The sequence below is a fragment of the Prosopis cineraria genome, unplaced genomic scaffold (assembly GCF_029017545.1).
Source record: "Prosopis cineraria cultivar Desert tree isolate PC_DT_omini unplaced genomic scaffold, ASM2901754v1 PC15, whole genome shotgun sequence".
Taxonomy (NCBI): domain Eukaryota; kingdom Viridiplantae; phylum Streptophyta; class Magnoliopsida; order Fabales; family Fabaceae; genus Prosopis; species Prosopis cineraria.
The window spans coordinates 6,114,092-6,137,106 of NW_026555346.1; the positions used below are offsets into that span (position 1 = coordinate 6,114,092).

The 23,015-nt window shown below is 38.0% G+C and overlaps 5 protein-coding genes and 1 non-coding gene across 11 annotated transcripts; 2 read left to right on the forward strand and 4 right to left on the reverse strand.

Moving 5' to 3' along the window:
* Nucleotides 1–208: 208 nt before the first annotated feature.
* On the reverse strand, nucleotides 209–1,989 carry LOC129294117 (hydroxycinnamoyltransferase). The gene is made up of 2 exons (XM_054932251.1): nucleotides 1,493–1,989; nucleotides 209–1,409 (listed from the first exon to the last, which is right to left on the reverse strand). Exons 1-2 carry the CDS (start codon nucleotides 1,913–1,915, stop codon nucleotides 492–494), a joined length of 1,341 nt encoding a protein of 446 aa, XP_054788226.1. The 5' UTR covers nucleotides 1,916–1,989; the 3' UTR covers nucleotides 209–491.
* Nucleotides 281–352, forward strand: TRNAG-UCC (transfer RNA glycine (anticodon UCC)). The gene has a single exon. It is a non-coding gene; the product is annotated as a tRNA-Gly (tRNA).
* Nucleotides 1,990–3,436: 1,447 nt separating the features above from the next.
* Nucleotides 3,437–5,702, reverse strand: LOC129294247 (uncharacterized). Its single transcript, XM_054932461.1, has 4 exons — nucleotides 5,150–5,702; nucleotides 4,511–4,815; nucleotides 4,216–4,426; nucleotides 3,437–4,029 (listed from the first exon to the last, which is right to left on the reverse strand). The coding sequence occupies exons 1-4, from the start codon at nucleotides 5,393–5,395 to the stop codon at nucleotides 3,538–3,540; spliced, it is 1,254 nt and encodes a 417-aa protein (XP_054788436.1). The 5' UTR covers nucleotides 5,396–5,702; the 3' UTR covers nucleotides 3,437–3,537.
* Nucleotides 5,703–6,807: 1,105 nt separating this feature from the next.
* Nucleotides 6,808–9,033, reverse strand: LOC129294248 (uncharacterized). The gene is made up of 7 exons (XM_054932462.1): nucleotides 8,891–9,033; nucleotides 8,367–8,409; nucleotides 8,192–8,284; nucleotides 8,042–8,104; nucleotides 7,868–7,963; nucleotides 7,586–7,663; nucleotides 6,808–7,162 (listed from the first exon to the last, which is right to left on the reverse strand). The coding sequence occupies exons 1-7, from the start codon at nucleotides 9,031–9,033 to the stop codon at nucleotides 7,076–7,078; spliced, it is 603 nt and encodes a 200-aa protein (XP_054788437.1). The 3' UTR covers nucleotides 6,808–7,075.
* Nucleotides 9,034–9,329: 296 nt separating this feature from the next.
* On the forward strand, nucleotides 9,330–20,590 carry LOC129294245 (carbon catabolite repressor protein 4 homolog 6). Of its 6 annotated transcripts, none has more exons than XM_054932455.1 (17): nucleotides 9,330–9,466; nucleotides 9,558–9,948; nucleotides 10,875–11,041; nucleotides 11,379–11,444; nucleotides 11,997–12,049; nucleotides 12,656–12,737; nucleotides 12,848–12,879; nucleotides 13,766–13,847; nucleotides 16,400–16,492; nucleotides 16,600–16,632; nucleotides 16,721–16,809; nucleotides 16,886–17,190; nucleotides 17,272–17,802; nucleotides 18,603–18,724; nucleotides 18,893–18,978; nucleotides 19,251–19,335; nucleotides 20,099–20,590. In XM_054932455.1, the coding sequence occupies exons 1-17, from the start codon at nucleotides 9,386–9,388 to the stop codon at nucleotides 20,180–20,182; spliced, it is 2,382 nt and encodes a 793-aa protein (XP_054788430.1). In that variant the 5' UTR covers nucleotides 9,330–9,385; the 3' UTR covers nucleotides 20,183–20,590. The 6 variants fall into 6 exon arrangements, with proteins under 6 accessions (XP_054788430.1, XP_054788431.1, XP_054788428.1 ...); XM_054932456.1 differs by having other exon boundaries at nucleotides 17,290–17,802; XM_054932453.1 differs by having other exon boundaries at nucleotides 16,886–17,802.
* A 243-nt stretch (nucleotides 20,591–20,833) lies between these two features.
* On the reverse strand, nucleotides 20,834–22,782 carry LOC129294249 (probable histone H2A variant 3). The gene is made up of 2 exons (XM_054932463.1): nucleotides 22,616–22,782; nucleotides 20,834–21,286 (listed from the first exon to the last, which is right to left on the reverse strand). The coding sequence occupies exons 1-2, from the start codon at nucleotides 22,721–22,723 to the stop codon at nucleotides 20,990–20,992; spliced, it is 405 nt and encodes a 134-aa protein (XP_054788438.1). The 5' UTR covers nucleotides 22,724–22,782; the 3' UTR covers nucleotides 20,834–20,989.
* Between the last annotated feature and the right edge of the window lie 233 nt (nucleotides 22,783–23,015).

Here is a 23,015-nt window from a genome sequence, read left to right on the forward strand (position 1 = left end):
TTAAAAATTGCAATACATTTATGAATAGAAAGAGAATCTAAAATATCATATCGAATATATTTTACATTTTTAAAAATAAAAAATATTTTATATTTTTAAATATTTAATTCTTTCCATTACATTTATGAGCGGAAAGGAACCGTGAAATATCATATCAAATATATATTTATATATGTAATATTGGTAGAAAGCCTTCGAATAACATAAATCGCGCTGCTACCGATTTTAACTGTGGCTGTTGTCAATTTCTGTATTCATTCTTGCCCACGACTAACAACTTGCGTCAGTAGTCCAACGGTCAGGATAATTGCCTTCCAAGCAATAGATCCGGGTTCGACTCCCGGCTGACGCAAAATCTGACCTATTTTTCTTCAACATGATAACAAAGGTTCATCCACGAAGTTCAGGTATGATATGACGCTAAACCTATTTTAATATTAATTCACTTAATTTGATGATGCTTCTTTTCCAACAAAACCACCAAAAGCTCATTAGCTTTTCATGGAAGTAGTTGGAGATAAGTGTGAGATGAGATCATCTTCACAAAGTTTAACTGCTTCGTCCCCTCGAAGGGTCAACATGGCCACGCGGCTTAGCGGACCCTCCCCAGGTGGCGCTGGCATAATCAACACTTGCGCTTCTCCTAAAACTGGCTCTGCATAATAACTCACACGAATAGGTTCAAACTCACCTTCAAACCTTGCTAAATAGGGGTTCACTTCCTCTATGTTAGCACAAATCACATCATGGCCGTTCATCATCGTTGGACAATTCATATCATTATCTTCAAGCCACTCAATCAAATCCATTATTCCTTCACTGTCCATCTTTGACACTGCTTCTCTGATGGCACTTGCTGCTTGTGCCAACTTATTATTTTTTCCTAAATCCCCTGCACGCACCTTATTATAAAGCGTGCAGTTCCCGAAGAAGCCACTGTCCAAGCCCAACGCCTTCCTCACATCCAAGCATATAGACATATCCACTAGCCCAGTATCATCCATTCCTTTAATCTTGCTCAAGCAAACCCAGAAAAGCCCAGCTAAGGCTTCAAAAGGTGAGAGAATTGGTCCACCGGGAGCTCGAACCATGCTCATGCAGGTTCGAACCATTTCGTCTGAGAACCCAAAACTGATGGTAGTGTATTTTGCTTCTGTGACACTAATAATATTGGGTTTCAGAATAGAGGATTGGTAGTGATTGATCAAGTCAGTGTATGGTCGGTGGTTAGGGCTTTTGTTCCCAAGTCTGCGTGGAGGAAGTGGGTGAACTAAAGGAGGAGCAACCATTTTGCGTAGCGATGAAATATCAGCCCAAGCATTCATGAACCTCGTCCCACAAGTTGTATCTGCCAAGAGATGAGTGAAGCTCAGCCCTATTGCAAAGCCACCTTCTTCAAACTCAGTTATCTGCACCAACAAAGCCAGTATCACTATTCTGATACAATATCACTCAAACCAGTGTAAAAATTAATACACACATGCATATTTACCTGAGCGTAAAAAGTGGACCAAAAATAAGGTTTATGGAACATGTGTTCCCAATGGACGAGTTGGAGTTCTTTTTCTCTGTTGACATGTTTCAACCAGTGGTGAACACTTCCTTTGGCTCTTGCCTCCACCATTCTGACACCAGCATCGTTGCACTTAACCTTCCAGTGGCCTTTTTCGTCTTTGATCAAGCGTCCAGTCATTATGGGGAAGAAGGTAAGGGTTTCTGCCAGAGAGGTTCTCAAGTTCTTGGTGACCTCTCCGATATCTGCTTGATCAGGTGGAGAACTGGGGTAATAGTACACCATTCTGATGTGGTTTTTCTCCATGTGACGATCCAAAACTGATAAGGGAAAGTTCTTTCCTGCTTCAACTGGCTTTGTGCTCACAACTGTTCGCTTGCAGATGTAGGTGATCTCGTCCATTTTTGTTGAGAGCTTTATGCGAAGATCACCATGGCAGTGGTGTTTATTTATTGTTGATTTATAGCCTTGTGATTCATCACATCTTTGTGTTTGTGCGAAAGCTAAAATGAAGGACAATGATTGTTTCATGTACATTAACCACCCCAGGATACACGACACAATAATAATTTCGTGAACCCATGCTAGTGTGGGCTTTTTGGGAAATTTACACATTTGAAGGCCATTTTTTTTAAAAATCTTACTAATGAGGGTTTTCAAATTACTTTATCTTGAGTCATGCATAGTTGTATTATAATCTAATATATAAAATGACTTTAATTCGTTAAAATGCCCATTTTCAAAATTTCAAAGAGAAGCTATACACCTATAAATTAATCGATGCGATTGTTGTTTTGCAATTTTTTTTTTTTACTTTTTTCTTGTCCAAGACAAAATGTATCCTCTATGCAATAAAAATTACATCATCTATCCAATCAAAAAGAAAAAAACTAGACCATCTATGAACTCCCCCACTTTTTATCTTTTTCATGTAAGATTTTTTAGAAAAACATTTTTTTCCATTTTTCCATTTTTTAAAATTTTCTTGGTGAACAAAGGAAACGGGCCTAAGCCTTACACATTATACAAGGTAGGCCCAAGTGCAAATGAAAGAACAGCCCATATGGAGGGTGGGACCCTGCTATAAAAGTGAAAATTATTATTACAAGTTTACAACTTAAACCTAGCTTAAAAAAATTGAGGCAAGTTTTTAAAATAGGGCATGTAATTTTTCATCACCTTCTCTCTTTGAAAAAATTTGGGCCACCCATGCCAACATCTTTGGCCAATATAAACACTGCTTGTTCAACAAGGCAATAGACAATCCCTCCTCCTCCTCCTCCTCCTCTTGCTTCTTCTTCTTCTTAACCCCAGTTGCAAAATAAAACTAAACAGAGTTTGGGGATTGAGACCCCATAATCCCCCTTTACGCAATGTCCTTCAGGCAAAAAAAGAACAGAATAAAAAAACTCAGATCCATCTATTCCTCTTTTTGCCAACGTATCCGCAACATGATTCTGATCACGAGGGGCATAATTAATCTCCTCCTTTCAGTTGCAGAGCAACATTTTAGAAATTTCCAACAAGACCAAACTGCAAGACGTTCGCCCCGTGCGTTCTTCCTGGAGAAATTCTACAAGGACTCTGGAGTCAGACTCTAAGATAACGTTCCTGAATCCCATCTCCCATACGAACTTGAGACCCTTCAATACCGCCCACTCTTCCGACTCCAAGACAATTCCCTGTTCTGTACTTCAGTGTCAACAAGGCAATTGCAGGAGATCATGTTTAGAGTTCCGTGTGAGAGAAGTAATATCATTACAACACTAAAGGGGATCACTGCTGGATACAAATTGATGCATCAACGAGGGGCGGGTGATTTTGTGTTTCTCTGAATTAATATTGAAAACAATGCGAATTAGTGCATTAATAATGAGAATTTTTAGTTTCAAGTTGCGATAAGTAAAACAATGAAGAGAGAAATAAGACACAAGAGAAACAATAATTGATTATAACACATGTTGGTATCACTGTAATACACAAATTGATGTTCTAATTGATTATATCTTTACTGCTATAGGCAATCAAATGGAATTAAGTATTGAAGGCACGTGGTTGAAGAAGGGTATGTTCTTCTGCTGAAGCTCCTGGCAATCCTCTGGCCTGGGTGACTTGGGGTCGAAAGGTTCTAAACCTTGCTTTATGCGCCCCAAACGCCTCGCATGTAAAACTTGCTTCCAACTGACTGGCAGCCTAATGGATTGATATTCCTCCAAAGCTGATCGTAGCTTTTGATCTCCCCATTTTTCTATGCATTTTCCTAGCACTGCTGCGTCTAATATGGACATGTTTGTGCTCCTCAAGCAGTGAGGACTTGTGGGGTGAGCTGCATCTCCTACTAACACCACGTTGTCCCAGAATATTTTGTCCAAGGGATCACTATCATATATGAAATTCAGAAATGGATCCTCTGTTTCTTTCATGACATTTACCAACTCAGGAATCCAAACTTTCTCCGCCTCTTGGAGCATCTTCTGGATCATGTCTCTACTCACTTTCATCGTCACCGAGGTTCCCTGAAAATTTAGAAAGCAAATAGCCGGCAAACTTTGTTACAGGAAAGCTAATGGTTATTACCACCTCTATGGTTGGAGGAAGCTAATGATGAAAGATAATTGCTAGATCTTTTTGTTTTTTGAGTTATGTTCGTGTAAATTGTTCTTTTTCATTTAGTGAATGAAAGTATTAAGAGGGACAATTACCTGGACTTCAGGCTCTGGTTGATTGACATACCAAATCCAGTTAAGCCTTTTGTTTTGGAGCTCATAGAACACACTGTGCGTGCCTGATCCCAAGTCAAAGTACAAGCATTTGCCAAGATCAGGATATGCCTCTCGGATGCTAGTAATGGTCTCTGAATTCTCAGCTTTTGAGAAGTCAAGAACCCCTCTCCAAGCCCAATAGCCTGAATACCTGCAAGATCAGTCCCCAATGATTTCCACACATGCTAAGGTAATTGTGTGCGCGCTAGAATCAGTTTCATTTTGAGGCAGAAACCTCAATTTAAAATGAGGGATGAATTTCTGGCGGATGGAGGAGAGACAGCCATCTGCTGCAACAAGCAGATTCCCTACTATCTCGATGATCTCACCCGTTTTCAGAACTTTAGCCTTAACTGCAACAGAGGCTATATCATCAGCAATATGAGAAGAGAGAAATAGGTGACCCCACAAAAATACATTCGGTGGCAATGCATTGTACAGAAGGCCATGAAGATCATTCCAATGTGCTGCTCTGAAGTTGAAACTTTCATCTCTTGTCAATGTCCGGTTCACCTTCTTTTCACTATCAGTTACCTGGTTCTGCTCAAGAAACCATAAATTAATGAAGTCATTGTTTTAATTGAGAAAGACTAAGGTTGCTAGAGAGATTCCAAAATTACAACTTCAACTCTTGAATTCAGAAAAATACATAAACATAAGTTCATTAGTTCACTTAAGGCAACCAATAAAGGGAAGAATTGAGAGATACCGTTTTCAGTTCACAACCCCTCGATTAACTAATAAGACCCTGAGCACAATCGTACCAAAAGGTTAAAAAAAAAAAACAAAAACAAAAATTAAAGAAACGAATGATTGCATAAGCGAAGAAGCACGAAGAAGGCAAAGCAATTGAAAATTTCAAAGCGGAACGGACCTGATCTATGGTAAGGGGTATGGTGGAGTGGTGGAGGAGCTCCGGTTGAGAAAGCCATGAACCAATGATCCTTAGAGAGAGAGAATCGAGTCCGAGACCAGCTCCGGTGGGACTTCCGGTGGAAGGTGAACTGGTTTTCTCAAGCACCACCACTTCCCAGCCTGTGGAACAGAGCGCAAGTGCGGTTGATACCCCAGCTATACTTCCCCCCACAATCACTGCCTTTGGCTTTCGATCGCTAGCCATGTTCTCTGTTTTCTCTTCCAAGCAAAACTCAGCAACACACGCAGAGCCACAATCGTTTTTGATAGAATTAACAGTATCAACGTTATCAGCAATAGAAATATCAGACAATTTACCGAGTCACAGTGCTGCTCTTTTGCTTTTTCATTTCTCAATTTTTAGCTGTCACTTTCTTGCATCATTTTTTTTTGGGGTAGAATTCTGGCATCAGTTATCAAAACTAGATTCGCCAAATTAGAGCAACTGAGAGGAGATTGATGTTTTCGTATTGGCCAAAGGTGATACTTCGCTGAACTTCTGTTTTGTTTGATATTAAAGAGAAAGGATGCTATTTCTAAATCACTGTACTGCGATTTCGTTCTTTCAAATTTAAGAGAATTTTATGTAATCCTTTTCTCTGCCATTTCCTTATGGCCGTTTGGTTCATGGAATCATTGGGAATGTAACAGAAATTATAAGAATTTGTTTGATATGTTATTTAAGAGTATGGGAATCAAACTTAATATTTATATTCTATTAAATTGACATAAATATAAAAAAACGCAACTACCCTCATAAAAAGATATAATTCCATCTTCTTTGTCAATCCTCGCTGATCACCATGGTCGGTCTCCTCCTAGCCCAACACAAGCTAAACACCATAAAAAAAAATTCTTTGCCCTTTCCTCCCATCGCAATACAAACACCCTTCAAAATTAAAAGAGAACAAAATTGAAAAATCAACATATAAAATCAATTTTCAAATTAGATCTTTAATGTGTCGACAATGGGATCAATGGAAGCTGTAGAGATTGAGGGAGGTAGCATCAACTAGATAATGGGGAGGAAGAAGATTACATATGGTATCCAATAAGAAGTCAAAGTTGGTGGTACAATAGTACTTTGTATGAACTTTGAAGTGGCCGCCATTAATTTATAGTGAGAATTTCGAATAGGTTGTAGCAAGTTTAAATTCACAAGGACAATGGAGAACAGTAAAGAAAAATAAGGAGGTGATGTTTGGTGAGAAAGGAACGAGGAGGAAGATGGGGAAGACAAATTTGGATAGATAACAATCGCTGCAACAGAAGGTGGATGATTTTAGTGTCCAATGATAAAAGTGAGGTAAGACAAAGGAAGGAGTACTATAACAAAAGCTTGATTTTTGGTACTAGGAATGAGGATTACATAGATTCCCCAATGTAATCCAAATTTTAATGTTTCAAGTAATTTTTGATTGCATGATGTAATCATCTTTACACTACCTTGCACCAACTAAACAACATGAATAGTAAAAATGCGATCAAGATTAAGTAATCTTAATTTATGAAATCGAACCAAACAGCCCGTTACACTTAGTCCCCTTGCAATCTAGAAAAGTAATGTGTTAAAGGCACAGACCTTTCGTGAAACCAAAACAATTTTTCGTTGAAGCATGACAAAGGAACGAGACGGACAATTAAATTAGGTAAATGTAGAATAAGTGGGTTGGGCGTAAATATACGTACATACATGTGCGTGTTTGTGCACACACAAGCCCGTAGAAGCCTGCCAAAGTCAAATTTGTATCTGGAGGCAAGCTATAACCCCCATTACTAGCTGGATGTATTGCTTATGTACAAATTTTACAGAGATAACTAATAGACTCGTAGCAGATCTTGCTTGGACACGAGGCCACATGAAAAGTTGATCCTTGCAAGTTTTTCAATACGCCAACCCACCAGCAAATGTATCGCTATCATGAAGTAGAGACTCTGTCAACCAATAACCATCCCAGCAACCACCAACTCTCTGCCAGTTACGAGCAACGCATGGATTACATTAGTTACATTACACCGATCAGTCAGAAAAAAGCCGCTACATCGTAACAGAGGCCATATAATAGATTTATCGACACAACAGCTGAGATTATTGAATAAGAAAACGAGAACGGCGATCGCCATTTGCCCACTGAAATCAGCAAAAACTCAGAACTAATCACAGGAATGCATCAAACATGTACATGATGGGATATGCATGGGAGCTGCCTACTGTATGAAACATATAATTACTATTACTACTGATACTGATATCTAAAACACACAGACAGACAAAATGTAAAGCTAAAAGCATTATCCCTATGAGAAGCAAGCTTCTAAATGCCTATTGCTTGAAATGGAACATGAAATGCCATGCACGAATGCAATCATCGATTGAAAGGTGCCATGAACAGACCTGCACCATGGTAAATTGAAATATCTCCTCTTCCTCTGGTCGATTTCCTCGGATCCAAACACGCTGCTTATATTTATTCTGTTTAGAGTTCATCAATCAGATCAATGGTATAAACGAAGATTTTTTTTTTTGTTGCAAAAGGACATTATGAACTAACCAACGTATTGGAAATCGTAAATACACAGGCAGGCATACATGTTTTTCTTACTTGAAATGACCCCAATGCACAAAGCCATAAATTTAGAAACAAAATACGCATTACTATAATAATAAAAGCGATACCTCCTCCACAAACAAACTGCTCAAAATCTTTCTTTCCTTGTGACCTAGTAGCACTCGATAGGTTGAATGGTGAAAAATACGCCTAAACCTTTCGAACTGTACTTGACAAAAGCGAACACGGTCAACATAAACATTATCATCCGTATAAAGTAAGAATAACCTGACATTACTAACCTGGCCCAAATCAAAAAATGGTCCAAAATAGGTTGATCTTTCAAACGGATCAAATCCAGCGAACTGCAATAGCAGAAGAATAGGCTTACGAATCAAGCTGTGTCCTGGATGGCACAATAGCTTTTAGAAAATTTTAGGTAACAAGATTACCCTGTACATAACCTCAATCCCATAATCTTGATGGGGTTGGTCATTGTATTTCAATGCTTCTAGCTGGTAATGTACAGCTTCTTCTGCATTGAACTTTACAAAGAGTTAATAATTAAAACAAAAAGGAGCACACGGAAAAGTCAATCAGTCCTATCAAGCATAGTCAGTGAATTACATCTAATCTTGGGCCAAAAGGCCTTTTCTTGCGAGATTCAAGCCTGCAGAACAGAAAGCCGAAATATTGCAAGTTACTATGTGATAAAACGGGGAAAAATTGGCCTTCCTTTTTTATCAAAAAAAGGGAAAAAATGTCAAGGTCTTCCATAATCCATATCAAAGAAAGGCAAGCTACTGATGGTAAAACTAACAATTTTATCCCAAAAATATCTTTTGGCGTTATTTTTACTGTACCGAGGAATAAGGAACTTGCTCTGTCAGTTCCATACCTTCAATAATGCATTATTGCATACTTACTCCATGCATTTAACTAATATACACCGGCTCTACTCACGAATATTGAAAAGAAGATGACGAATTCCATTTTACTACGGTAAATTTCTCAAGTAATACTAGAAAGGAACTAGGGTTAGCTTATAGTCCTATGGAAACAAGCTGAAAAAAGAGAACACAGTCAAAATCCTATCAAGAGCAAGCACTGCAACAGCGTCAGGAGGATGGGGGCGAAATAAAGACGCATACCAATTAGCAGACAGAAAATCGGGGACCTCAGCAGAAGCCTTGAAGCGAGAAGTCAACCAGGTTTTATTTGGGGTGTTGGAAGATTTGACCTTGGAGAAAAATGAAACAGACAGAGGACACAACAGAGATGAACCAAACGACATCGCCGTTTTCTTCTTCTTTCCTAATCTCTGCTTAGTTTGTATTCGTGATGACGGGTGCCATAATCGTCTTCGAAAGATGAGGTGTTTGATCCTTCTGCCGTGGACGTTTGTGTTTCGATATCTCCTTTCTTCGTTTACTAATCGTTTCAAACAAAATTGACTCCTCAAGGTTCGAACTAGGGATTTGAGGGTCAAAACTTCACACCAGCCGGCCCCCCGCGGGGTGGAGGGAATGTGCCACGCGTCACATCAATGAGCGTGCGTGCGCAGACGCGCCAGGTCACCGCCTCACGCGCAATGGCCCATCAGTTGCTCCCCTCCCTTCCTACTCTCCCTCTCGCTTCCTCCTACAATGAGACGTGCGCCGTTCCGTTTGCTCGCTGGCGCCGCTGCTTCTGACGCCAACGCTGCCATCATGCTTCCGAACCATCATGTATTCTCCCACTGTCGATGCCTACATGTACTGTTGCAAGCACAAATTTGTGTGCCTGAAAGTTTAATGTGCACTTTTTACTCTTTTGTAGCCTCGTCGACGTGGAAGAGGATTCTTCAACCGTCCCTATTCCGGTGGGAGGCAAGAGTTCGTGACTGGCGATGAGCACTTCCAGTCAGTCCAAGATGTCAATTCGGCATTCCGGCGAGATGGAGGCGGAAGCTTCGCGAACCAAAGGCGAGACCGGAATCCATCTTTCAATCCAAGACCTTTCCCACCTTACCATCGGAACCAACAGTTTCGCCACCCCTCTCCTTATAATCATGCCCTACAGTGTCGCCACCCTTCTCCTTATAACCATGCTCAACAGTTTCGTCATCCTTCTCACCCTCCTCCTTACAATGGAGCTCAAAAGGTCCGACCGCGGCCTCCGGATTACAGAGATTGGGAGTATGCTGCTGCGTCCCCTCCTCCTCATTGCGGTAACTTCACACCCATGTAATTGTAATATTGTTGGCTTATTAAAGATGGTCTTCAAATTTAGCTTTAGAAAGATGTCTATCAGGGAAGTTTTTCTTTTTGTTAATGGATTTGGGTTTTTTGATTAAGCATAGTATCCCATAACCAGGAAGCTTCTGTTGAAGTAATATTAAACTGGTCTACATTTTTAATTCATGATAGTAAAATGTTTTGTCATTACTTTTATGATAAGAAAGAGTCTGCAAACATTCTATTATTAAGAATCTCTCTATACAAGTTTATTGAGCAATGACATGGTTTTGATTGGTAAATTTTGTTTTCGGGAAGTCAACACTAACAAAGAACAATATAAGCTGATTTTGCTGAAGTTTTTATTCATGCTTGATGAAAGATGCTAGGTTCTCTTAAGATGAAAGGCCCAGGCAGGAATGGTACTATGACTATCATTAGTCTGTGGCAAGAAATGATGCGGTATACTACTTCAGTCATTCTCAATGCCCAGAGTAGGAGCTTAGGGCATCTTTGCTGTCATGTTGAAAAAGGAAAAGAAGGAAAGATTTTGTAGCGTTTATCATACACTTGTAATAATTATTTAATAATTCTTATTCTCTTTAATATGTTTTAAAAGTAAGAGTATAATGGTCGGTTCTCATCTATAAAATCAGATTTTTATATCCTATTTCCTTTTCCATTTAATTCCAAAAGGTTGTAAATTGGATAACATTGTAAAGAATTTGCAACTGAGAGGTGGACATGTCATGATCAAATTTGTTTCCATCTATGTGGTTCATGTTTGATTGTTTTGAAATTCTAAATCATTAGATGTACAGCAATGGCTATGGTATGGTGTTTTAGTCTCTGAAGTCATAAGATTATCTTGTGTTCAAATTTTGTTTGTTCTACTGTAATATTTTTTTATACTTCACAGAACGGTTTATAATTCTTTCATATAATGTATTGGCCGACTACCTTGCTATTGATCACCGGAGCAAACTTTACTCTCACATACCTCCTTGGATGTTGGACTGGCAATGGAGAAAGAGAAATATAGTTTTTGAACTTGGATTGTGGTCGCCTGATATCATGTGTCTACAGGTTATCTATCTGCAATATGAACTGTCTTTATATTCAAAATCTGTTGGGTGCTTTTCATGATTTAATTTGGTTTGTACAAGACAATATGAACTGCAGATGTTGCACTTGGCTATATGAGAATGATATATTGAAGGGGAGATTCAATTTAATATCTCATTACTTATTCTTAGTTTCAAAACAATAATTGAAGTTGCCCTTCGGCTTTTGAAATTATTCTCAGGGTCTAATGTGCAGATCGCATTACTCTTAGTTATCTTTTGTGCTTGTATGAGCTAAACTTAGAATGTTTGATTGACCATCAAAAGAATATTCCTTTTTAATATATTATCTCTTTCAGGAGGTTGATAGATTTGATGATTTGGAGGAGGAGTTGAAGCACCAAGGATACAGTGGCATCTGGAAGGTGTGTTAGCTTCTTCAATCCTCACTATGCTACTTTTTAATTTTTATGGGCATTGCTTTGATAGACGCTCCGTTTTTTGAATGAACTTCTGTAAGTATTATCAAGAGACAATGTTCTTCATACTTATTTAACGATAATATGTAACAAGATATGTCATCAATTATTGTGAATTTGAAAGACTTGAGTGTCCCACACAATAAAGGCTGTTAGGAGTTTGTTGCTAATCCATCATCTTTTGGAGAATGAATGGTGTCCATGTGGAGTCAAACAGAGAAAAAGTTATGTTTCACTTGGTGGACATATTGAACAGCTGTGCCACATCATTTACTCGATGGATTGGGTGCTTTGTCATTTCTCCCAAATGTTATAAGCCAAGTTATAACCAGTTCATGTGAAGTTTCCTATCTTCAGCATCATCACTTTTCAAAAGTGTTCTTTTTAACTTCTAATATATTTATCCGCTCGTTGTCTAATCATCTTATACTCTGCTTCTTGCCACAAAAAGGCTTGAACTGCATGATTAAGTCTAATTTTGTTTCATTTAACATATAGATGCGTACGGGTAATCCAGTTGATGGCTGTGCGATCTTTTGGCGAACATCAAGGTCCTTTACAGCTTTAACATGAACCATGCTGATTTTGAAGCCTAAATGCTGCTTTCCATTTGTTTAATGTAACTTCAATGCCTTAATATGATACTAACAGCATTTATTGTGCTAAATATTTTCCGAGGCAAAATTACATTTATAAGAATCCATCTTGTTTGTGGCTTTATGCTTGAAATGTAGCATTGAGTGTGATTATTATAGTCCAAAGGGGTATGATCAATTGATGTAGGGATAATATCTCTCTTTATCAACTTGGGTTCAATTCCTCAAGAGAGCACTATGATTAAAATTGTGGGGAGGAGATTCAATTTCACGCAAAGTATGATTGATACATCGCCCAGAACATGATACGAAAAAATAAAAAAGATAATAATAAATCAATTCAAATGCCTTTTGGCATGCCTCAAATACTTTGTGATCATTTTAATACCTCTAACCCATTTTGTGTTTTCTTGCACTTTTTATGTATAAATTATTATTGTTTTTGGCATGAAATTTAGGTTAACAATTAGCTTGACCTGGCTGGTGCTAGCTGGCGACTTTAGTGTGTTATTTTCTTCACATAATAATGAAAATAATCTTATTCATGCTTGCATCTGGTAGGTTCAATTTGCGGTATGAAGAGTGCATTGAGTTTAGTAAGTTGGGACTTAGGGACAATGTCGCTCAGATATGTGTGCTAGAGGTACATGATAATACTTTCATATTAGTTTTGTATTTGTTTATTTTTTGAGCTAATTTTTCTCCTCCTTAGTGTGCATGCACTCCTTTTACATAATTTGCTACCTTGAACAGTTAATGAATCAAGATGGGTTTCCACCATCAAGGTATTTATCCATCCTTTTGTAATTTGGATTTGTTCACTTTTATTAACTTTATGTTCTTGAGAAAGTGGCTGCATGTTCAGTTCCATATAACTTGTTTCTTTTACTGGGAAAGTGTTGAGTTCTATCTTCTTCTTTTTTCTTGTAAGGGTAAGAGAGCTTTGCTGTCATTGAATATATCATAAATGAACTAGATTGTAAGCTCTAAGAAAATTTGAAATGAATATTAGCAATGGGAACACTATATTTGCGGTTAAAAAGGTATTTCTAAAAAGTGTATGCAGTCTACTTGGTAAATGCATTGATCTTACATGAACGTATTAGACGAATGCTCCCTGCAGTCAGAAATTTTCAATATCCACTTCAAGTACATTACAGTAATTTTGAAATAGAGACAAAAGCCATAATGGGTGCAATCTATTTTGTTCATAAAAAAATCTATTTTGTTTAGCAGTGTGCTTCTCCCACGCGAAGTTAGAAAAAGAAATTACGTTATGGTAATTTTGAAATAGAGACAAAAAGCAAAATGAACCACTAGAATGTGTTCCAGTTTTCCCAAGAAAGTCAACATGACTGGTATCTTGTCTTGGAAGGTTTATGTTTAAAATTTTCAGAAGACATGAATTTTTCTGTAAATTCACAGGATTTTCATATATTGAAGCTTTATAATGTTGGATCGTGTATGAGGTCAAAGTTTATTTGACTTGAGCTTAACTTGTATTAGAATGGCTGTGTTTTTTCTTCTCATGATTGAGGCATCCAGAGTGTTATAGATTTTCGTGCACGTGCACGCGCACGTGCACGCGCACACACATTTCCTTAATTATTATACATCCTTACTATTTGATATTTTTGTGCTCAATCTAACATTGTTGCAAGGTATCTGCAGCTCAACAGGCTCCAATAAAGTTGTGATTTGTAACATACATGTTCTTTACAATCCCAACAGAGGAGAAATAAAGCTTGGCCAGGTATGCACTGTCTGTGAGGCAGGTTCTTTGTTTAAATTCTCTCACATTTTCTCTGCCCAATCTTTAGTTCATTATAAGTTTAGGAATTAGAATGAATAATAATATGAAAAGAATAAATAAAGAAATAAAGAATATTTGGTTGGTTAGTTAGTTGAGGGTAGTTAGTTAGTTGCTGCAGAGAATAAAAGATTTGGGAACCTATATAAGGGACCCTAATTGTAGTCTGAAGCTATGCTTGTGATTGAATCTGAAAAGTATTGTTTAGTCTCTCTCCTCTCTTCTATCTATCTCTTCTCTCTGTCTCTTCTTTCTATTTCTCCTTTGTTTTCTATTCTTTTTTCTCTCTCTTCATCTCCTTCCACCATATCAAGTGGTATCTACAGACCTCTTTCCTCAGCCTTACATGCCCAAGAATTGCTCCAAGCCTACGTCCCAAAGAATGGCAGAACAGAATGATGAAAGAGTTCGTACCTTAGAGACCTAATTGCAGATGTTGATGGCTTAGGTTGCCCAACTGATTCGCATCATTGATGAATCTTGTAATAGCTGAAACTCAATGAACAGCAGTGGCGGCGATCATCATTGATCAAGAAACAAGCACCATGATTACCAGCCTCCAACTTGTTTCACTACGATGGAGTTTCCTAGATTTCAAAGAAATGATATTCTCAGTTGGATTTTGAAATACGAATGCTAATTTTGGATTGACGACATGCGTGAAGCATGGAAGGTCATGACGACTAGCATCCATCTAGATGAAAAAGCATTTCAATGGCACCAAGCTCTCGAATGTACTTGCCAGGGAGAGCAATAGGATGGGAAGAATATGTGGAGGCTATCAAGAAGCATTTTGAGCTTCCTTATGAGGCAGCTATGGTCAAACTGATGAGGCTTCGATAGAATGGGAGTCTTGGTGACTACAATGACTCCTTTGATGAAATCACACCTAAACTTGACTTAACAGAGGATTATTTAGTGTAGACCTATCTTGAAAGCTTAGAAGAAGGGTTTGTTAGACTAGACTTGTTCATTTACTTAAGCCAACTACTCTCTAGGATGCTCAACTTCTCACAAGGTTGCAGGAGATTTATTTGACGAAGGTGTATGCCGAGTACAAAGATTCCAACAAAAGTAGGAGAGATTGATCATCTTGGGCTGGTCTATTGGGTCCTCTTCCACATGTCTCATATTCGTCCAAAAGGTGGAAGGATGCAAAAGTGGCAGCTGGAGATGGCGGGTCCCATTTCATTAAGGACAAAAGTGTCTTTTCGGCCATGTCCCAACCTCTTTCTTCAAAAAGAGGTCATGTTCCCTCTATTTCTTCATCAGTTGGGTCTTCTTCACCAACTGATGGGAGAATCACAAAGACACTAAGCCCACCAGGTGTTGATGAGTTTCATGCCAAGAATCTTTGTTTCTATTGCTGCAAACCCTTTTTCTGAGGTCACAGATGTTTTCTAGATGAGAAGATGCGGATACAGCTTATTGAAATTCCTCCTGAACCTGAAGAACTGATTCTAGCTGATACTGGGCAGTGGTTATGAGTTCATGGAAGTCCTGGTGATGTGAAGGTGTCTTTGGGATAAACAAGATAGATGGCTTTTATGTTTTAAAGCTGTAGCATCAGCTCAGGTTTCATTGTAGTCAAGGGTTTTGAAGGGGGAGCATTGATATGAAGAGAATAAATAAAGAAATAAAGAATATTTGGTCGGTTGGTTGGTTAGTTGAGTTTAATTAGTTAGTTGCTGCAGAGAATAAAGGATCTGGGAACCTATATAAGGGACCCTAATTGTAATATGAGGCTACGCTTATGATTGAATCTGAAAAGTATTATTTAGTCTCTATTCTCTCTTCTATCTATCTCTGGTCTCTGTCTCTTCTTTCAATTTCTTCTTTGTTTTCTATTTTGTTTTCTCTCTCTTCATCTCCTTCTGCCATATCAAATAATTTGATATATATCTATCTCTTTGAAGCTGTGGAAGATTACTCCTACTTTTGATTCAACAGTCATTGCTTGACATGATTTCATTGTGGGAGGATTTTATTACCCTCCATCTTTGTACTTCTTTCCTTTCTCATGGCAAATGCTACTTTCCCTGTAGGATCATGTTTACTAGTTTCTATCTTGTCTCTATGCAACTGAAACTGTTCTATTTTGAATTCTTTACTATTTAATTAATGTTACAGAGATACTCTCTATTTACTGATTGCACCCATTTTGTAAAGATCATTCTTCTTTACACTCTGTTTGTCGATGAATAATTTATGATTATCCAAAACATGGTTCTGGTTACGGCATATTTGGCTGGCATGTCCTTAACCAGCATCTTGAGTCATATTGTGTTGCTTGATGTGGATTTTTCAGTCTGTTAACTTGCTAATTTTGACAGAAATGCAAGTTTGAATGAATGTGCATCATGTCAGTCTGTCAGATTCTTATCTCTGTAAATGCTGGACGATATATCTCATATCATTTTATTTTGACTAGTGACTCCATCAGCTGCTTCCGTTCTTCTTGTAATTGCTTTCTGCTATATATTTACTTCAAGCAGGTTAGAGTGCTACTGGACAGAGCTAAGGCTGTTTCTAAAATCTGGGATGATGCTCCGGTTGTTATATGTGGGGATTTTAATTGTACCCCGAAGGTTATCTTTTCCACTTTACTTTTTTGGCGCGCATTCTGTGAGAAATGCTGCTTCTATATTGTGATGTTAACTTCTTTTTTTTTTTAAAAAAAAAAATCTGGTCTCAGAGTCCATTATACAACTTTATTTCAGAGCAAAAGGTATGCTCGTGGTCCTTTACTCTCTTTTTTCAGGTTTTATGATCGACACCGATTAAGCTACAAAAATGATAATTTCATTTTATTGCAGTTAAATTTGTCTGGAATAGATAGGGATAAAGTATCAGGACAAGCTTCTGCTGAGATTCACAAACGATGGCTTAAAGGTCCTAATTCTAGGTATATTCTGTGCATGTTGTGTCTATGCTATTAAATTAATTTAATTTATCTCATAACATCTGACAAACTAATGCAGTGAAAGATCTGCAAACGCTTTTGCTCAAGACACATCTGTCATGGGTAGCAAGGAAGTTACCATTGAACAAAATATTTGTTCGTCAGATCTGCAGAAATTGGACAATCAAGATAACATAGTGGAAAGTCAGTATAATCAGATTGCATTGAATATGTCTACTAAGTCTTCAATAAATGTGCAAAGTGAAAATGGGAGCAGTGCTTCGTATGGAGAGAAGGTTATTCAGCAGACTACTTTAGACAATTATATGACTATCAATGAAGTTGATGGCATAAAAGAGGAGTCCATTACATCTTTTAATGAAGGTAGGTTGCTGGCTGATCATATAAACAATGATATTCAGGACATTACACTTATGACATCTTCAGCTGTTTCCCCTGATAAAGCTGGGATGGCATGCGCAGAACAAATATCAGATGCTGTATCTTCTTCATATCCAGAATTATTAAGTGAAAAATTCAACTTGGATATTCCTAAAGGAAATAAGCACACTGAGTTTGGCAATTGCTCAACCTCCCTTGGCGAAGACACTCAATCTTTCAGGGTCAAAACAAATCCCGAGTCATCAGAGCTTCCCAGTGCAGAAATTTCTTCAACTAGCCTGTCCAGTCAGATGTCAATTTCTGATTCTATTGAAACCCCTCATTTGACACATGAAGAAAGCCCATCATTTGAGCTGACTTCTGATGTCCCAATGAGTAGCACTTTACCCTCATATCAAGCTGACGAATCAAGGCAATCCACGGACATTGACCTTCCATTAGAAGAGAAAGTAGAGAAACTGTCTTTTGATGAGATGGATAAAGATATGCTAGGCCATGAAAATAGTGGTGAAGATATTGATGCTTTTACATCCGCATTGCATACTGCTCAAGAAGGCTTCCTTTCATCATTTGGGACAGATTTTGAAAAGTCAGGTAAGTCTGACAAACTGGATTCTGCTAGGGGTGAGCATCGGTCAGTTCGGTTCGGTTCGGTCTCAAAATATGCAGAACCGATCGATCGAATAACACTGAAAATGAAAACCGAATCGAACCGAACAAGCCAATCGAACCGAACAAGGACCGAACCGAAATTTGATAATTCGGTTCGGTCGGTTAATTTGGTTTTTCGGTTTGGGCCTATTTTTTAAATATTAAAACAAACAACACTACAAAATTGGGCCTTTTTTTTGTATTTATTTTTTTAATATGAGCCCATTCTAATTGTACCCTTATGACATAAAGCCCAAATATTATAAAGGCATGGATAATCAAATAAACAACCATAAATAAACACCGATGATCAAATAATAGCCTCATAATCCAGTCACAATACCTACTGATGAGAGTGACTGATTGAAATGGGGTTTCAAGTGATGTTATTATTTTTTATTCTTTATTACAATAAAAAATAAAAATAAAAATAAAATAATTTATAAATTAAATATAATTTATAAATTAATAAATTATATGTAATTCGGTTGGTTCGGTCTATTCGATTTTAAATTTTACTAACCGAATCGAACCGATCAACCGAAATATTTAAAATAAAAAAATCGAATCGAACCGAAAAATCAAATAGATAAAATTCGATTCGATTCGGTTCGATTTTCGGTTTCGGTTCGGTTTTGCTCACCCCTGGATTCTGCTACTGACAACTTAGCTACTTCATGCACAAGGTGATGCTGTGGAGGTTGACTAACCTTCACGTCCAAAATCTATATCTGTTGATGCAGAGAGTACCACTTATAATCCATCCTTGTGGACTCCTACGGAAATAGAGACTGCTACAGGAAACTCAGATTGCACCTTCTTGGAGCACTCTCTGCCTCTCAGGAGCACATATGTTGAAGTTATGGTAGGTCTCAAATTCTTCTGCTACTTTTTTTTTCGTGGAGAAATTGTCATAATTCTTGCTTGTGTAGTTCTAAAAAATGCAAATTGAGATATGTTGCATCATTACTATTTTAAAACTTCTGCTCTTCTATTATTCTTCTGTTACTTGGTGCTTTTTACATGCCTGCAGTATTGTCCAGGGACTAGGGACCCTAATGGAGAACCCTTGGTGACTAGTTATCACCGACGCTTCTTGGGTACTGTTGACTACATTTGGTAGGTGCTAAGACTCTTAAAAGTTTATGGGTTGCTGTTTTACTACCCCCTGCTGCCTGCTTATTTTGGGTTGAAATCAGAATAATTATACAATAAAAAAAATACTATCTCTGATGTTCTAGGACGTACATTATGATTTTCGAAGTAGTATATCTGATGTAACTGATTTTCATTATCAATTAATATTTCAAGAGCTGATTTTTCTTGTTGCATCCTTATCTCTGGTCTACGAGAGGTTGATAGAATACTTTTCTCATTGATCTGGGATACAGGCGATCTGATGGTCTCCAAACAATTAGGGTTCTTGCTCCGATTCCCAAACGAGTTATGGAATTCACTCCAGGATTCCCAACAAAGGTATGGTTGAATGTGTAGTTTTTTGTTTGAAAGATTAGTTGGGAGAAAAGGTATTTTATTGTAAGGTTTAGAATGTGATTGTTTGTAGGACTCACCTCACGTTCTATCTTTAGACTAGACTCTAGTCTCTTAATCTATTTTCAATTGTATCATATACTCCTTCCATTTCTATTTCTAGGAGAGAAAAAAACTATATCACATAGTTTTAAAAAAATCAATTAACTATATTAATTATGTTTAAAAATAAAAAATTGAACTGCAATACCCTTTATTAATTGTGTTAATTAAGCCTTCATTAATTTTATAAATAAAAATGGAGGAAGTACATCAATTACATGAACACGCCTATCTTGACCCTTCCCTATAAGGAAGAATGACAGGCACGCACAACCCCTCCTACACTACTTGAGGTTTAAACCCACAACCTTCCCTTTTTAATGGCGTGTGGGGTGCTATTGAGTGAATAGACTCCTGGCGTGGCGCATCATATACATCGTCTTTTGTGAATATAAAAGATCCTTCATATTTGTGACGCGTTCCACAATAGAGTTGACTGTAAGAGGGATGGATGAGCATTTTGGTATTTTACTTACCGGTGCTTGTCCAGACCCTATTTTTAGTTCTTGTTCATCTGAATTTTTATCTCGTGAATTCAGTGCTCATTTCCTTACATCTCCCGTATAATCAATTTTCACATTAGGTATTTTGCTTTTGAATGGATTGTCGCTTGAGTTTTATTAACGCCTTCTCTGTATGCCTACAGAAATGGGGTAGCGATCATATTGCCTTAGTTTCCGAATTGGCGGTCGTGAAAGGAGTTACCAATGCCAGCGGGGGCGGTCAATAGCAATTTACTCAGTAATTTGTGATTTATGTAACTTTTTTTTTTTTTTTTGGGATAGAATGTAACTTTTTCAATCTAAAAATCACAAAATTTGGTTCAGAGGAAATGTTTTAGGTTGAGAGGAAGTTCTGCAGATTTCAGGGGTAAGTATATCTTTGTAATTTCAATAAATTAGTTATCCTCAAATCAATGGTGTAAAGAAAATTAAAGAAGTAGGTGGGAGATAAGGAGCTAGATTACTGATAGGGTAAATCAAGCCTGTGCCCCTCGCGAAACCCACGCTATGACCGGGCTTGCGCCATGTCTTATATGAGAAAATGTTGAATCCCATTAAGCGTGTGTGATTTTGAGGGGGAGATGTAAGTTACCAGAAAGTTTCAACTTAACTGATATGTCCAGCTCTTAAATCAAGTTTAACTTCTTTGAGCAAATCCTACCCCATTCGCTTCGGCTTGAAATGACATGTTGGGGCGAGTCCAATCGACGGTTTATTTTCTGGTCACCTTACTGTTTCAATTGGATCTTGCGGGTTCGCTTTAATAAGTATAGACTTTACACAGTTGTTAGTGACTAACAGCATGCGAAGAACAGGCCTAGACGGCTAGTTCCAGCTGCATTGCGTGCCATAGAACAGAAGCCAATCAAGCCATGGAATTTTGTTAATACGTATATGGATCACGACTTAAATTACCACAGAAGGTTGCTTGCATCAGACTAGAGCAACTGCTCAGTTATCCTCAAAATGAAATATCCTCCCATTTACAGCAGAGTTCCACTTTTTCCATGGTCGATTCTGGCACACAAGAAACCTTACTCCTTGGACGACTTGTTAATAAGAGACTTGTGAATATGAGGAATGACACCACCACCTGCTATAGTTCCTTTAATGAGGGTGTCAAGCTCTTCGTCTCCTCGGATTGCAAGCTGTAGATGTCTTGGCGTAATGCGCTTCACTTTGAGATCCTTACTTGCATTGCCAGCCAACTCCAAAACTTCTGCAGTAAGATACTCCAAGATAGCTGCAGAATAGACTGCGGCGGTTGCACCTACTCGTCCGCTGGCCGTCACCCTTGACTTCAGAAGTCGGTGAATACGTCCCACCGGAAACTGTGAAAAAATATACAAGACAGTGATGCATCAGTTACCTTGAAGAATATCAAGGAACAAAATTACACTAACAGTTATCAATGATGAAAGATGTTCCTAGAAATTCGTCACAATTCAAACCATACATCATACATTTCTGCAGATCCAACCAGGGGAGCAGTAAAATTTGAAGAACCATGGGAAAATATTAATCAGCAACAACAATTCTCACCTACCAAACAACAACCCCTCCTCCACCACTAAATATTACTATTAGCATATATGTATGGTAGCCAAGCATCATTCACCGACCTCCTCTTTTGCATCACTTATCATCTCAATCAATCTTAACACATATCACACAGCCAATTGTTTAAGGCTGCCTGCTTTCGGAAAACTACATACAAACCAATGCCTGGAGGTGTGCTAGATATAATGACAAATGTATTGAATATGATTTCAGGGCAATGACATGAGGAATGCAAGATCATGCAAAACGTTCCTTTACATAAAGACAATTATACCAATCCACAAGGTTTTAGCCTCAAATTCCAATAGAAATTCGTTCTTTGAAGTTAACAAGTACAAGAATCCATAACGAAGCCAAGTCCTGATAAAAACTGGAAGGCGATTGTAGAAATTAAAGATTAATGCATTCAACAGTTAAAAGGAAGCGACCATCGAAATAATCATAGCATGGGGAATAAGATGAATGTTAATCCCTACAAGTCATATTTTCTCAACGACAATATAACTAAAACCTGCAGGCCCGCAGGCTGCACTTCTTCCGACCACGCTCATATACACGAGAATTTCAATATAAGAGAACCCAAATCACTAAATCAACTCCATCCTGTCAAAGCTAATGTAGAGCTATCAAGCACTGCATCTGTAATCAGTTACTCCACTGAGCTACATCCATACGAGGCTTCAGTCCCGTCCAGAGGGATTATTATAACTTGGACAGATACATACACACCTTAAACAAGTCCATTTCATGTGCGCTTCAGCAAACGAGAAACCGATGAGATAATCAACTAGAGCATCCAACTATTACTTCTCCTTAAAGTAAAAGGAACAGAAAATACTATGAGCAGAAAGTGTAAACGTTATATGGTCGTTATACCATATAGCGCATGTTGCAGAAATTTGCGACCTGCAACTGTAATCATCTGCCTACTGATATGAATGTCATTCGCATACAAATAAAGCACGGATCCAAAAACGATCCATAGACACGCAATTGACTCAACGACGAATTAGCGAAGGCTTTGCCACTAGGGAACGTGAATTATGAGAATGAAATGAGAGCAAGAAAAACACGAAAATCAAGAAGGGTTAATGAAAAACCTGAAGACCAGCACGAGAGGAGCGAGAAACGGGTTTTTTCTTGTCCTTGTCCTTGTTGGCAGCTGGCGTTTTACCCATTATCAACCCTTTCGCTCCTTTTCCCGACATTTTCCGTTGCAATTTGCCGAATCTACAAGGAATGAACCCGACAGACACCGAAATGACACGAGGCACGGAACCTCTCCTATTTATTACGACTTTCTTTCCTAAACTAACCTATTTTTTCTTTTTTATTTTATGTAATTACGGGATAGAAGTCTTTTGCTTCTGGACTTAGGCCCATTGTGATGTGCGAGTTAGCAAATGGATTAGCTCAATAGTCCCAATATTCTTCATTTAGTCTACTCCCAACCAAAAAAAAAAAAAATTCTTCATTTGTAATAATAATCATTATCGTGTA